The sequence below is a fragment of the Grammomys surdaster genome, unplaced genomic scaffold (assembly GCF_004785775.1).
Source record: "Grammomys surdaster isolate TR1022 unplaced genomic scaffold, NIH_TR_1.0 125977, whole genome shotgun sequence".
NCBI lineage: Eukaryota > Metazoa > Chordata > Mammalia > Rodentia > Muridae > Grammomys > Grammomys surdaster.
Window position 1 is genome coordinate 2,306,559 of NW_021620793.1, and position 16,392 is coordinate 2,322,950.

Genomic DNA, 16,392 nt, shown 5'->3' on the forward strand with positions numbered 1-16,392 from the left:
CAGGGCCAGAGAGATGGCTCAGAAGAGCAGTGGCCGCTCTTTCAGAGGTCCTGAGTTCAATTCCTAGCACCCACATGGTGGCTCATAACCTTCTGTAATGAGATCTGGTGCCCTCTTCTGGCATGCAGGTATATATGCAGGCAGAATACCATATACACAAAAAAATCTTTAAAAAAAAAAAAAAAGAAAAGAAAAAATTTAAAAGCCTTTAGATTTGAACCTGTTTCTCAGATGATGGAGCCATGACCCTCTCTCCGTGTGCCTCTCCTTTGAGACTCACAGGGGAGCACCTCACTTCTGAGAAGAACTCATCCTACTGTTCAGAGGATGGCCTCTGGGAAAAGGCAGATTTCAGAGTTGGCAGAACACACCATTCTGTTTGTGTTATCTACACTGCCTTGGTGCCACAGTGACAGAGTTAAGTAGATTCTATCGGGCTCTGTATAGAGAAAAGATGCTGGCCCATGGCCTAAGATCCCAAGAGAGGTGTCGAGCGGCACACTGTGACAGCTGAGCTGGGAGCAGTGTCTCCTAAGGTCAGTTCAGCAGAGGCCAGAAGCAGGTGGTTCAAGTCTTGAGGAGTTACATAGTTCAATTAATATTACGAACTTCCTAGTACACATGGGTATGACGCCTCTCTGTATCTCAGTCTGGTAGTCTTAGGGCTCAAACCCAGGGCCTTGTGTATGCCAAACAACCAGACTACCCTGATTATGCCCCTCACCTCCGATGCCATTCTTCACAGAAATCTACAAAGTCCTGGTGTTTGTAACACTTACACTCTATCTAGTGTTAGCGATAAACTATATCCAACTACACATCTGATATGGCACCAGGGGTGATACATGTCATTTTAAAGGGCACGGGCCTGTTATTAGTTCCAGGTCAGGGACGAGCCATCCAAGGATGATCACGGAGGTTTCTCAGGGATGAGTGCTTGTGTCTCAGAATAGGTGCGAAGGCCCCAAGGCAGGACTGACAGTGAGGAGAAGGCTGAACTCAGGAGTGAGGATGTGAGCGAGATGAGGAGATGAAGAGGGGTGAGGCTCAAACCACGTAAGGCCGTGTAAGGACTCCACACTTCATTTCCAGTGTAAAGGGAACCCGCTAAGGTTGAACCACCAGGAGGATAGCAAGATCAGATGCACGTCACAGGGTTTTATGTGTCACGTCCAGGGCAGTCGGGGTGCTGGAGGAAGTGAGAGGGGGGTCAGACTGCGGATCTGAAAACAGTGTCCAGAGGTTCTTCAGTGAGTGAGAGGCCATGTGTAAGAAAAGGGAAGGAGTGGTGAGTGTAGGTTTTCGGGTCCCAGCCACTGAATAGTCCCATTTATAGATCAGGTGGCACTCTGCTAGACCTTAAAAAGGAGATGTCCAGGAGGTGGTGGGGAAATGAGCTGAGAGGCACGGCAGGCATCAACACTGGATGCTAAGGTCAGGAAGAGGGCCTCTGAGTGCTGCCCAGGAGGTAGCGCCCTTGACCAGGGACTCCACAGGAGCCCTCACAGAACTTGAGAACTAGAACCATGCCCAGGCCTCTTCCTGGACTAACACAGCAGAGTCCACATGTGGGCCAGACACTCCCTTACTTTCAGCATTCCCAGGAAACCTCATACACAGCCAGCATGCTAGGGGAACGGCAGGTGTGGTCCTGCGGCAGGGCTAGCACTAAGCAATCCGCTATGGCTGGAGCCCAGAGGCTGAGGGGTTGGTGACACAGGATGAGGTCAGGAGGGGCGGCTGGGAGTCATGTAGGACAGTGTATGTCCCAGAAGCCATGTGAGAGTTTCCAGAGAGAGGGCACCATGGGTTACTAGGGTCACAGTGGCCAAGGACTTAAAAGGATACAATAGAACCTTGATGGAAGCTCCTGGGGTGCGGGGCAGAGACATAACATGGAACGTTTAGTGTCAACAAGGCATTTTAAAAATGGCTATAATAACTGGAACTGAAATGCAGCAGATCTCTTTGGTTTGAGTCATGGTCTCTTGTAAAGCCTAGGCTGGCCTTGAACTTGCTATATAGCACAGAATGACCTTAAACGTCTGATCCTCCTGGCTCCAACTCCCAGGTGCTGAGATGACAGGCATGTACCACCATGCCTGGCTTACCCAGTGCCAGGGCTTCACGTGGGCTACGCACGCACTCTACTAGCTGAGCTACAAGTCAGCCCTGATGACATCAAGGAAATTTATCACTATTTTTTTTTCCCGCTTGTGAGACATGGTTTCTCTGTGTAGCCCAGGCTACCCTAGAACTCACTCTGTAGACCAGACTGGCCTAAACCTCGTATCTGCCCACCTCCACCCCCTGAGTGGTGGGATTAGTGGTGTGCCTCCCCACACAGCACCCCCCCCTTCACTATATCACTAAATTGTAAAGGAGGCAACAGCAGCGGAAGGTCCCGCAGGAAGAATTGTCTATATGTACACTGAAGTAGCTATGGATGGCCAGAGTATGCTCAGTAGAATATATTCAAAAGAATCATAAGACAGAAAGACAGAGAGGAAGGCAAGATGGATCCACAGGAAAAGACAAAAAAAAAAAAAAAAAAAAGGAGACAACAAATACTAAAAACTCCTTTAACCAGTTTGCTAAAAGGATGTCGGGAAAACAGGCAGAACAGGAAAGCCAGGCTTGTTTCAGGAGTGGTGGGCACCCGCCATGACACAGGTGGGCCCGTGTGCTTGACTACAGAAGAATTCGAAAGTTCCCATCGGAAGACATTTCAAAGCATCAGAGTAGGGGGCGTGGTGGCTAAGAGCACTGGCTGTTCTTGCAGGACCCAAGCTCAATCCACAGCACCCACATCAGGTGACTCACGGTTGTCTGTAACTCCAGCTCCAGGGGATCCAACCTCCCTATTGTGTCTGCAGGCGCTTGCACACACATGCCGTACACTCACAGACAAATATGCAGAAATAAAACAATACAAAAACAAAAAATCAAGTCGGTACACACCTTTAACCCCAGCACTCAGAAAGCAGAGATAACTAGAGCTCTGCAAGTTTGAGGCTAGCCTGGTCTACAAGTGAGTTCAAGGACAGCCAGGGCTACACAGAGAAACCCTGTCTCAAAAAACCAGGAAAAAAAACAAAAATCAAAAAAACAAACAACAAGACAAAAAAAAAAAAATCCAGATCTCCTGGACAAGAGAGGGCCCGAATATTATAATATTCTGTAAAGCTGTTTTTTTCTTTCTTTTTAAGGGTGCCTATTCCCAAACCACACCCTGGACTGGCTAAGCTGATACTTTGTCCCCCATTTTTGGGGGTGTGCTCAGGTATCAGGCCCGGGGAGAGCTTGCCTGGTTCATTCTAGACTCCCTTAAAGCCAGGTGGACGCACTCCTTAAGAGCCCCGGGAGAACTATCATGTGACTGCACCAGCCCCATGACTTCAGGGAAACGTGGGTGGCACTCACCACCAAGCCAAGAAACGTCTGACTCAAACCATTCTGATTAGGGCTGGTCCCAGGCTCTGTTCTGAGAGCTGCTCTTGTCTCCCCTATGGACAAGCGACCCAAAACAACATTGAATCCCACGGCAGGTCCCATCAGCCCTTCTGAATTGGTCCCTAAGAGGTAACTTAAACGTGGTTGTGTGAGATTATAAACGGCCAAGTGCAAAGATGGGGACAGATGATCTATTTTCTTTTACCCTGGCCAGTCGGGACTGGAAGAGGCCACATGCTGTCCAGACCATAGAGACTGACTGAGGCTGTCCTGAGGGGAAGGTAGGTCAGACACCCGTCTTCACAGGGCAGGATAAACCCTACTTCGACAATATCAGGAGAGTGTACACACTATCAGGAGAGTGCACACATTATCAGGGAGTGTACACACTATCAGGAGAGTATACACACGATCAGGAGAATATACACACTATCAGGAGAGTGCACACACTATCAGGAGAGTGCACACACTATCAGGAGAGTGTACAAGACAAGATGGATCCAGGGCTGTGAATGGCTGTTGTAGAGGCGCCAGCCACAGCAGCACACGTCCATCCCCACACCTGCCAATCACAGTACAGACTGGTCTCTATTCCTGTCCTATCCTTGTGCTTACTCCTGATCACTCAGAGAATATACAGACCTAAAACTTAAAAGAAACGGCCTGGGAACATGGAGGGCAGGCAAGCCTCTCTTCTGTTGCCTGGAGTAGAGGTTACCTGGTAACAGCAGCCTCCTGGTCTCACATGAGTCCTCAGATGGCTGACGGCTAAGGAGGCTCTCAGGAGTCCAGGCCCAGAAGCAAAGGAAGGAAGGATGGGCTCACCCACATCAGTCCTTTAAATAATTAAGTTGATGGCCGCCACACGTAAGTGAGCTCAAATAAATGGTGAAGCAGACACAGCGATCACTTGGTCGGCTAGTGAAGGTTCTTTCAGAAACGGCAGCAGGGACTCGCGTGTTCCGGAAGTGACAGGGCAATGTCTTCCTTGCAGGTTGGAATTCTAGTCCAGGCACGGCCACTGACAGGACAGGATGCTGGACTTAGTATAATTTTGAGTCAAGGTGACTCACTGTGTAGCCCAGGCTAGCCTCAGATTTGCAATCTTCCTGCCTCAGCCTCTCAAGTGCTTGGATTGCTGTGTATGCCACCATGCCCAGGCAGCCCCTCAGGTCTCCCCAGACACTCATCTGAGGCTGGTCCTTGGAGGAACAGCAGAGACTGAACCACAGGACACCATTTATTATCTTGGGAATCAGGACATCTTCAAACTCTGATTCGTCAACGTCTCAGGAAGAGGCAGAAAGACGACACCTCCAATCAGTGACAAATGGAGAAGAGCCGGTGTGACTATGTCCCTTCAGGACAGTCTCCATAATTCTGGCCCTTTTTAAAACTTTTCATCTTGAGACAAGGTTTTACTACATGGAGGTTTGAATAGGAATGTCCCCCGCAGGCTCCCATATGTGAATGCTTGGTTGGAAGGGAGTGATTCTCTTTGGCAGGATTACAAGGGTTAGGAGGTGTGGCCTCTTGTGTCACTGTGGGGAGGGCATTGAGGTTTCAAAAGCCCACGCTGGCTGGGTCTCTCTCTCTGCATAATTATAGATCAGGATGTAGCTCTCAGCTACTTCTCCAGCACCATGCCCCTGCCACCGAACTCCCCAACAGGATGGTAGCCAACTAAGCCCCTGAAACTGTAAGCCAGCTCCCAGTGAGATACTTTCCTTTATAAGAGCTACCTTGATCACGGTTACACTTCAGAGCAATAGAAGGATGACTAAGACAATAGGTTACCCAGGTCGGCCTTGAACTTGAGATCCTCCTGCCTCAGTTTCCCAAAGAGCTGCATGACAAACTTTTGCAAGCAGGTCCAGCTTTCTATTGATCAGAAGTCTGTGCCATTTTTAGGCACAGATGCCAGAGAGCTGACGGGAAAGGCTAGTGCCCACCAGCTAGTCCCTCAAAATCAAACATATATAGGCGCATAGTAAATATACATTTTAGCAAAGCTTCTTTTGAGTAAGGGGGGTGTCTCAAGTAGTCCAGGCTGTCTACATAGCCAAGGGTGACCTTCAACTTCTAATCCTCCTGCCTCAGCCTCCCAAGTGCTAAAGTTAGCGGTATCCACCATCACGTCTGGTTTTATGCAGTGCTGGAAATCAAAACCCTAGCCTCGTGCATGCTAAGCAAGCAGTCTATCAACCAGGCTGCATCCCCAGTCCCACGAAGCTTAGGAACAATAATGCCGGTGTCATGTGACCCAAAGAGCAGAACAGCAGTGCCAACAGCATTTCTGGAGAGAACCCCCAGCAAGATCTCAGTCAGGACCGGATGCTGCCCGAGCTGAAGAACTCCAACATCCCAGCGTTTCTAAGACAACCATCAGGCAGTTTCCCACGGTCTTGGTAAGAATGTCAGCACAGAATGGCATACGGAAGGCGAGAGACCCAGAGAGTTGGAGCAGTGTGTAGCAGCAAGCAAACCACAAGCACGGTGCAAAGTCAGAAAACCAGATCCTCAGTTTATGGCCGAGGGAGGCAAAGGCATTTCCCATACCACTCTGCCATATTTGCTCAGTCCCCAGAGGCACTCCCCTGCCTCCATCCAATCTGAAATGAAGCACAGAGACCTGGACTCATTTCCTCATGGATTTGACTTTCCCATCCTTGAGCTCTGCCATCTCTGTGTCACTGCCTAGTCCCTGAGGTGTCCCAGAGTCTGTTTGCCACGGCCTGCACTATCCGTGATTCAACACTGCTAACATTAAAGCCTCTATGCCCCTTATCAGTGGATCCGCCACTACCCAAATCAGGGCTGATAGCCCCAGGACAGAGGCAGACATCACACTGGGCTGGCAGATCTACTAAGAAAATTCCATGGGAAAAAAGGAAACAGGTTCTGGTGTTTTTTATGTACCTTGTTTGGGTGGGTGAAGAGGACAGACCTCTTAAGTAATTTGATGGAATGGGGTTTCTAAAGCCCTGGGCTGGGACATGGCTCAGTTGGTGGAGCACCTCGTAAGCATGCAGGAGGCCCTGGCTTCACTTCTAACACCAGGTACGGCAGAGAAGGACATGCCTGTAATCACAGTGGTCAGCGGTCAAAAGTCATTCTCCGAGTCATTCTCAGCGGCACAGGGAGTTTGAGGACACCAGGGCTACATGGGACCCTAGCTCAAAAAAAAAAAAAAAAGGAAGGAAGGAAGCAGCGCGCGACGGGAGGGGGGGAGGGAGGGGGGGAGGGAGGAAGAAAAAAAGAAAGAAAAATTAAGGGCCAGAAAGGCTGGAGACAGGTCAGCGGTTAAGGGTGACTGCTCTTCCAGAGATCCTAGGTTAGGTTTCCAGCACCCACATGGTAACTCACAAATATCTGTAACTCTTTTTCTAGGAGATCCTATGTCCTCTTCTGGCCTCTAGGGACACCAGGCATGTACATGGGGCACAGACATACATCCCAGCAAAAAAAAAAAAATTTTTCTTTTTGGTTTTTCGAGACAGGGTTTTTCTCTGTGTAGCCCTGGCTGTCCTGGAACTCACTCTGTAGACCAGGCTGGCCTCGAACTCAAGAAATCCGCCTGCCTCTGCCTCCCAAGTGCTGAGATTAGAGGCATAAATCTAAAATTTTAATTAAAAAAAATAAAATTTAAAGTGGCTAAGGGCCAGCAAGATGGCTTTGCAGGTACAAGCGTTTGCCACTAAGCCTGATGATCTGAGTTCAATCCCTCCATCCCACAAGGTTGAAGGAGGGAACTGTCTCTTGAAAGTTGTCTCTGACCTCCACACGTGCACCGTAGCATGCTTGTCTCCCCACAAATAATCATATGTGATTTAAAATTTTTATTCTTTGTTGTTGTTGTTGTTGTTTGTTTTTTTGAGACAGGGTTTCTCTGTATAGCCCAGGCTGTCCTGGAACTCACTCTGTAGACCAGGCTGGCCTCAAACTCAGAAATCTGCCTGTCTCTGCCTCCTACTCTTTTTTTTTTTTTTAAGTTATGTTTTATACATGAACTGCTTGACCTGCTTCTGTGTATGTGGCCACAATCATGCTGAAAGCCTGCAGGAACCACAGAGGTCATTGGAGCCCCTAGAACTGGAGTTACAGATGGTTGTGAGCCACCACATCCCACTGGGAACCCAAGCTGAGAGTCCTCTGCAAAGAGCAGCCAGTGCTCTTAACAGCCGAGCAAGCGAGGTCTCTCCAGCCCTAAAAACATTTTTTAAAGTAGTTAAATACTTGTCCTTCCAGGAAGGGGATTGCCCAAGCCTCAAGGTACTCCTCAGCCTTGGGAGCAGGCCTTGACCCCTTTTGGAGGAACCAAGGGTGCCTTTCAGAGTGGGAAGAAAAACTGCCAAGAGCCCTGGACAAACACCAGAGGCCCAGAAGGCAGGCAGTGGCCTGGGAGAACACACTGCAGATTCCCCTCCATCCTTCTAGGTTGGAGCTGGCAGAACCCTGCCCAGTCACAGCTTCTCAGTCACCCGTGCTGTGTGGCACACTTGTGGGGTGAAGGGGTTGCTCAAAGCCAGCTTTAACCCGGGTTTCCAAGCTGCACCTTCATCGCCTCTGAGACTCTTTTAGTTCCCGAGTCCACGGCGCCTGCATGGCCTCACAAGTCCTTCCCCGACCCAGTGTGCCGATAAAGGAAAATGGCCACCAAGGTCACTGCCTAACACAGTATCAGTCTGGAGGATGTGGCCCGTGCAATGCCATGGTCCAGTCTGATCCATTACAGGCCGAAAATGCAAAGGGTGAGGAAGTCTGCCTGGAATATTCTGGATTCCAAATCATGGTCACTTAAAGCCAGGAAGGAGGGCTTGAGGTACACATCTATCCACTGTAATTCTTATTTTTTTATGTTTGTGTATGTGTGTTACACGCTGAAGTCAGGGGTACAACCTCTAATGTCGTGCCTCAGAAACACTGTCCACCTTGGGTTTTTTGAGATAAGGTCTCACACTTGGCCTGAGATTCACTGAATAGACTAGGGTGGCAGACCATCAAGCCCCGGGAGTCCTGCTGTCACCGCCTCGTGGTCAGCAAGCGCGGTCCGCTATGGGCAGCTTTCTAAAGTGGGTTCCAGTGATCAAGCACGCAGGTCCCTGTGCACTTTTCTGGTGACCCCCCTCACACTTCCACAGACCCCCCCCCCACGCCATCTGCATCATGTTTGTCTCTAGAATGGAACCCCGTTCCCAGGATTTGCTCACTGCTGATTCCTAGCGAGAGCGCTCAGCACAGAACAGTCATTCAACCAGTGTGTAAAAATACTAAAATATGGATAGGCTGCCCCAAGGGGAAAGGGAGGAGGGGAGGACAGGATGGGGATGAACACTAAGAGTCAAAGATCCACACGTGTGACCTTCACAATGAAACCCAGTGTTGTATACATTAATATATACATTGTATACATTAAAAAGGTCTACCCATAGAGATGGGATTATCATCTTAAGGCAGCCGTCATGGAGAAATGAAAAGAGCAGGAGCCAGAAAGTTGGTTTCAAGGTCAACCTTGTTCCTTCTGAGGGTAATGGTTTTGGACAAGCTGCCTCCCTGAGCTACCGACTCTGCAGGGCTGTCCTGCAGTGTGCAGTGTTACTGACTGGGAAAGTTATGGACACAGGAACCGGCTCCGGTAGATTAAATGTTAGTCCAGTTGTGTAACTGCCGCTTCCTCTCAGTGCTTTGAGACTCAGCAGCCAGTGGAACACCAGAAATGGAGGGTTTGAGTGAGGCTTGGGGGGTGTGGCTTGGTGGGTAGGGAGCTGGCCTAGCATATGCAAAGCCTTGGGTTCCATCCCCGGCAACACATGGAACTGGGTGAGGTGCTCCATGTGGAGGCAGGATGATCAGAAGTTCAAAGTCAGCCTTGGCTAGGAAGGGAGCTTGGCCATCTTAGGAAAAAACAAAAAACAAAGCAGAAGAGTGTGCTGAGATTGATCAGTCATCTATGACTTCCAAAACCTCGGCTGGGGGATCTTGTGGATTTCAAATGGGCACCGTCCCTTCCTTGTTCTCCCAAGCCACTGGGTTACTTAGAGTCTGTTAGTTCTCACTGTTAAACAGCTGTCTGGGGAAGAGAATGGACCATAAGAAACAGATGTGCTTCCCTGTGTGCTTCTGTGATGTTTAACCCTTTCAAGCAAGGGAGAAGAGAAATCATAGACATACGACACGGAAAAGATGAAAGCAAGACCACTTGGCTGCAGGAGAGGAGATGCGCTCAGGACCCCAAGGGCCTGTGAACCCCAACAGATCAGTGAGCCTCAGGACCCCAGGTACCCAGGAACCCCAACAGATCAGTGAGCCTCCAGCCCCAGCTTAAAACCTTATCACTCTTCTGCCTCATCTGGGAGTTCCCGACACTCCTACCTAGCAGGCAACCAAGAGGCTGAGCGGAAGGACTGACGGGCTGACGGGGAGCATTTGTTCACATCAACCAGGAGTGCTCCCTAAACTGGACACTCCAGGAGGCCAGCTCAGGGCAAGAGTTGCTCCATCCACACTGCAGAGCATGCTGGGAAGCCCCTTTGCCACCAAAGAGGCCACCTGGGTGAACTTTGCCACAGGAAAGCCCCAGTGTTTCCTGTGAATTTAGGGTACTGTCAGCTCTGACAACAACACACAAACCAAGACAAGCACGCCAGCAGGACTAAGGATCTGCCTGGGGAATGGGGGCGGCGAGCTACCTAAGAAAGCCAGTCTCTTCTCCCCCTCCGCCCGCCACCGCCCCCGCCCCCCTCACACCTGGCTCCTGTCTTAGAATCCTGATGGCTGTACCTTCATTCAGTATGCTTCTAGACCCAACAGCTGACAGCAGAACGTTTCAGTTTTTTCACGACCTCCTTTTCACACTGGACTCCAGAGAGTTGAGTTTTGAGGAAGATCAGAGAGAGTCACCACTGAGTCACCCAACCTTGAGTGTGAGCTGTGGCTACAGGGAGTCAGACTTGGTCCTCCTTGATTGCCAGCAGGTGGCTGTGTCTCTAAGCCCAGCCCAGGATCCAGTAAATTTCTGCCTGGCTTCAAACCATCACCTGAACGGCTCTAAGCTGGAGCCACGCCCTGGATGAATGAGGCCACAGTGTTACGAGGCTCCTAATAAGAGACCTGATGTCAGAGAAGCAGGGTATAAAAAGAGAAGCGTTTTGTAAGCCAGACAGAGCTCAGGAGAAGCAGACAACACTTGTCTCCAACCTGTTCCTGCGTGTCAGTGGGGTGACCTGCAGGGTCAGAGCCTGCGGTGCCCACACACTATGGATTCCTGCTTGGGAGCCCTTGGGTCCTTCACAGCTGCTTTTGCAACCAAACAGAAAGAGCCACTGCCATGACCACGACCCAGCAGGAGGAAGAGGGAAGGACCTTACTTCATAAACTATGGGTGTCGAGATTATTTTACTTAGATCTTCGCTCCAGTGACTCAAAGCCTTGAGGGTTTTTCAGAATATTTTCCCAGAAAGCAGAGAGAACAAAAACTAATGATAGAAAAGCAAAGGGCCGGGGCTGGAGAGATGGCTCAGTGGTTAAGAGCAGTGATTTCTCTTCCAGAGGTCCTGAGTTCAATTCCCAGCACCCACATGGTGGCTCACAACCATTATAACTGTGGTCCCATGGGATCCAGTGCCCTCTTCTAGTGTGCAAATGTACCTGCTGGCATATACATAAATATCTTAAAAAAAAAAAAAAAAAAAGCAGGGCAGTGGTGGCACACACCTTTAATCCCAGCACTTGGGAGGCAGAGGCAGATTTCTGAGTTCGAGGCCAGCCTGGCCTACAGAGTGAATTCCAGGACAGCCAGGGCTATACAGAGAAACTCTGTCTCGAAAAACAGAAAACAAAACAAAGCAAAAAACAAAACAACAAAAACAAAAAAACAAACAACCAAAAAACCCAAAACAAACAAACAAAAAAAGCAAAGGGTGTGGACTTTCACTAATTTATAATGCACTGCCAGGGCTAAGCTATCTGAAGGGGCTGAAAGGGCCAGGCATAGCTGCACACACCTTTAACCCTAGCACTCAAGTGGCAGAGGCAGGTGGATCTCTGTAAGTTCGAGGCCAGCCTGATCTACTTAGCAAGTACCAGAACAGCCAGGGCTATCAGAGGCCTGTCTCAAAGAACAAAAAAACCCACTCCCCAGGACAGCCTTGGAAGCAGCCATGTGCAGCTGGGTGGGGTTAACAGCTGGAGCCTGGTCACCGGAGCCTCTGGATCCAGACCCAGAAGGGGGCGGCCTCCGGCTGACGGTGCCCATGTGCTGGAAACAGACCCTCTCTGAGGCTCGGTCAACAGGAGACAGTGTCAACCTCTACTGAACAGGTGCAGAATCAGGCCTGTGCCTACCGTCAATGTCTTAGGAGGTCATCCGTCCCATTTATGGTAGGGGAGACGCGGGACGGTTACTTTTCATCCTGCAAGCTTTTGAGATACCTGTGGCTTTGTTATTATTAATAATAACTATAAAGATAAGCTTTTTGAAGGCAGAGTGTGGCTATGAAGCCTAGGCTAGCCTTAACCTTACGGCAATCCTCCTACCCAGCCCCCTTCTGGCTACTGAGTGTGTGCGTGTTTTTATTGTTTCGTTTTTTTGTTTTGGTTTTATCTATCTGTCTGACTGTCTGTCTGTCTGTCTATCTGTCTATCTATCTATCGTATGTGTGTACCCTGTATCTGTCTTCAGACACACCAGAAGAAGGCATTGGATCCCATTACAGATGGTTGTGAGCCACCAGGTGGTTGCTAGGAATTGAACTCAGGACCTCTGGAAGAGTAGTCAGTGGTCTTAACCCCTGAGCCATCTCTCCAGCCCTTGTTTTGTTTCTTGAGACAGAGTCTCACGTAGCCCAAGCTGGCCTGGAACTCACTAATGTAGGCAAGGATGATCTTGAATTCTGGATCCCAGCTTCTACCTTCTGGCACTGGGAATGCAGGTGTACACTCCAATGGAACACAGGGATCCAGCCCAGGACTCTGTGCATGCTAAGGTAAACAGTCTACCACGGAGCCACACCCTGTCTATATTTGTGCTTACTGGTGTATATACAGTGTATGCATACGTGTGTGGTGCATGTATGTAGTGTGTGGTGGGTGTGTGTGTGGTGTATGGTGCATGTGTGGTGTGTACGTGATGCAAATGTGTGTGTGTGGTACATATGTGTTATGTGCGTGTATAGGGGGAGTGTATGGTATGTGTGTACATGTGTGTGTGGTCCGTGTATGTGTGGTACACGTTTGTGTCGTCATGTGATTGTATGTGTGTGACATGTGTGTGCATAACATCGCAAGCTTGTCATTCCAGGGAGGTTCTGTTATAGGAGGCTGGCCTCCTAGGCTACAGTGAGTTTGAGGCTAGCTCAGGCTAGAGTGACACCCTGTCTCTCTTCTTCACCCAAGACATGTTTTCTTAGAATAACTCTTCGGTTTTCTTCTCCTCAGGAGCGGTCCTTTTGAAGGTAACCCCACTGTGCCTTCATCACATTCTGCCTAAATCTGGTGCAGAGCCAGCCAGCATGTGAAACGGGTGGAGGTAAGATCTGACCACATCATTCCTTATCTCTACTCCCACACTGCCTCCAGGAGGGTGTCGACCTTATCCCTGTCCCATATCACCTTCCTAGGGCCCGGAACGAGGAGGACCTGGGGGGAATACTCAGGAAACTGAATCCCTGGTTAGGATTCACAGTGCCCACATTCATCCCTCGAGCCTGACATAACAAAGATGCGGCTGCCATGCACGGTGGGCTCTGTACAGGGCTAGTCACCCTCATTTCTCTGAAAGGGCTCCCAGCCTACCTTGACGGGAACTTTTTAGGGTGCACCCAGATGTCCATATATAAACTACTATCTCTGGGCCAAAGTTTACTCTATTTTTATGAAGGTTTACTAGAATACAGCCTTACCCACAAATATGTGGTTGCTTTGTAGTAAAAAGGAAAGAAGCGGCTAATTTCAGCCAAGGCTGTAAGCTTAAAAATATTCTCCACCTGATCCTTTAAGAAAAAGTTTTCAGGAAGGAGGGCATGGTGCCTCAGGTCTATAATTGTGCTTACTTCAGAGGCTAAGACAAGAGGATGTAAGTTTGAGACTGGCCTGGGTAACAAAGTAAGACACCGTTTCAGAAAAATAAAAAATGTCTAGGTAGAGTGTCTATTGATCCCAGAGCTCTGGGGGTAGAGACAGATGGATCTCTGTGAATTTGAGGCTAGCCTGGCCTACAGAGAGAGTTTCAGGACAGCCAGAGCTACACGGAGAAACTCTGCCTTGCAAAACAAAAAAAAAGTAAAAGAAGAAAAAGAAAAATGGAACACTCAGGATGTAGCTCAGTGGGTGAAGTGTCTGCCCAGCATGCAAGGGGCCCTGGGTTCAATCCCCAGCAACGTACAGAAGCCAGATGTGGTGGTGCATGCCTGTAATTCCAGCAAGGTGGAGAGGAACACCGAAAATCACCCAGAGATCATTTTGTTAGCCTGGGCTATCTAAAAGAATAAGGTTAAATAAAATAATGAAATGAAAAAGGCCCGTGGCTGTGGGTCATGGTAGAGGGCTCACAGCACATGCACATGGCCCTGGGTGCCAGCCCCACCTCAGGGAGAACATGAGAACAGTACAGGTGACCATGGCAGGAGTGGCAGGGACTGTGTGGAGCAGTGTAAGTATATTCTCTCCCGGAACTGAATTTCCATACGACGTTATGAGCAGAGTCTGACATCTGACTGGTGAAGTCAACAGAGGCTCCGCTGGCTGCTAGGATCATCATGACCAGTGACAGATCCAGAATCCAAAGCCCATCCTGGGCCTATGCATTGCTGGCCTCAGTGCCAGGCTCTATGGCTTTCCCGGGGTGCACATCCTAGCCATATCCAGCAGATCCCTTGCTACTCACCCCAGAAAACTATCTCAGACGCTTCATTAAAAGATGTCCCTTCTAGCCTGGATGCTGCCTTCTCTCTCTGAGAGACTATCAGTCTGTCAAAGCTTAGTTAGGGCCTCCCTGTCTCTACCAACACAGAGTCTTTCAGAGGACCACGGCTGCAGTTTAAAAGGTTCCTGTCCATTGGTTTTGGTTTTTTTTTTTAATCAAAGTCTGTTGGTGTGGGGAGACACGCACATAGAGCTGGTGGACAGGCAGTAGTTAGCCGCCCCAGGTGGTACTAGGACCCCAACTTAGGTCCTCTGGAAAAGCTGCCTGTGCTCTTAGCCACTGAGCTGGCTGTCTTGACAGAAACATTTTTTGTTTATTTGTTTGTTTTGTTTTGTTTTTTCGAGACAGGGTTTGTTTCTCTGTGTAGCCCTGGCTGTTCTGGAACTCACCCTGTAGACCAGGCTGGCCTTGAACTCAGAAATCTGCCTGCCGCTGCCTCCCAAGTGCTGGGATTAAAGGCGTGAGCCACCACCGTGCGGCCAATTTTCTGGATTGTTTGTTTGTTTGTTTGTTTTTCCTTCCAAGATAGAGTCTCACTGTGTAGCCCTGGCTAACCTGGGACTCACTATGTAGACCAGGCTGGCCTAACACTCATAGAAATCTACCTGATTCTGCCTCCAAAATGCTGAGATCAAAGCCATGTCCCTCTATAACCAGTTAGAAGCACAAAGAATCTTAAATGAGGCAGGCATGTACTTGCCTTTAATGCCAGCACTCTGGAGGGAGAGTTTGAGGCTAGCCTTGTCTACATAGTGAGGCTGTTTGAAAGAAAAATAAGAATAAAGAAAGGAAGAAAGAAAGAAAGAAAGAAAGAAAGAAAGAAAGAAAGAAAGAAAGGAAGGAAGGAAGGAAGGAAGGAAGGAAGGAAGGAAGAGAGAGAGAAAGAGAAGAGGGCCAGAGAAATGGCTCAGTGGCTAAAGGCATTTCTACCAAGACTTACAAACTGAGTTTGCATCCTGGAATTCACAAGGTAGGAGAGAACCAATTCTCAAAACCTGACCTCTGACCTCCACTCTCCCATTCACACACACACACACACACATGAAAGAGCATGAAGGAAGGCTAGTCAATCTTTCCTACTCCTCTGTTTTTGGTGTTTGAGACAGGGTCTCACTATATAGTCCAGGCTAGCCTGGACCTACTTCAGGATTCTGCTCTGGCCTCCTGTGTGCTGGGATGACAGGCATGCATCACCACACCCAGCCTTCTGAGGCTGGCCTGTCTCCTCACCCATGTGCATGCCCTTGACAGGTAGTCATTTCCACCAGGAATTGGGGCAATGACCAATACTAACAAGCCCCAACGCAAAGTGTCATAGTGTCACTGTCCCACGGCTCACCATCCAAAAATACAACCCTAGACACCTCAGGTCCTCCATCAGAACTCTGTAAATAGCTTTTTCTAAACTGCCATCCTGGAATAGGACGACCTGGGGACTCCGCGGGTCCCCAGGCAATGTCGCAGGGCACAACTGGAGTGACCAGCAAGTGCTGGTCCTCGGCCTTTGCCCCGAGGGAGGGAGGATGGATGCAGTGGAGTCCTCAGGATGCTCTCTCTGCCCGGTCCTACCCGGAGCCTTCCCGAGGTGTCACCGGCCGGTCTCGGGAAGGCAAGGCCGGATCGGGCACCGGGGAGCTCCGAGGACGCTGACCTCAACTTTGTTCTTTAAAAATAGCTCGGAGGCCGCGGCGCTCCCGGGAGCCGCCCGCTTCCCCAGCAGGGCCCGGGGTCGCCCGGAGGACCGTGGCCCGGGGTCCCGGCCACAGAGGCGACCCGGGGAGTGGCGAGCAACGGGGACCGAGGAGGGGGCCCAGGCCGAAGGAGGCCGCTCACCTTCTTCACCGATAGCGAGATGTTCTCCAGGATTCGGTCCTTCACCTCCCGCGGCTCCATGGCGCCGCCGCCGCCCCGTCGCCGCTTCCCACGCCGGGCGCCCGGGGCCGCCGCCAACCGCTGCCGCCGGCCGTGCGGGGGCTCCGTCGTGCCGGCCGCGGGCCCCGAGGACCGACGCCCTCACT

The 16,392-nt window shown here is 50.0% G+C and overlaps 1 protein-coding gene across 3 annotated transcripts in view; it reads right to left on the reverse strand.

Moving 5' to 3' along the window:
* The window catches only part of Plekhm2 (pleckstrin homology and RUN domain containing M2), a 40,391-nt gene extending 24,104 nt beyond the window's left edge, over positions 1–16,287 (reverse strand). For all 3 annotated transcript variants that reach the window (XM_028754035.1, XM_028754036.1, XM_028754034.1), the window contains exon 1: positions 16,208–16,287. In XM_028754035.1, the coding sequence (XP_028609868.1) occupies positions 16,208–16,267 (60 nt within the window). In that variant the 5' untranslated portion in view covers positions 16,268–16,287. The remainder of the gene's footprint in view (positions 1–16,207) is intronic.
* Positions 16,288–16,392: the final 105 nt, after the last annotated feature.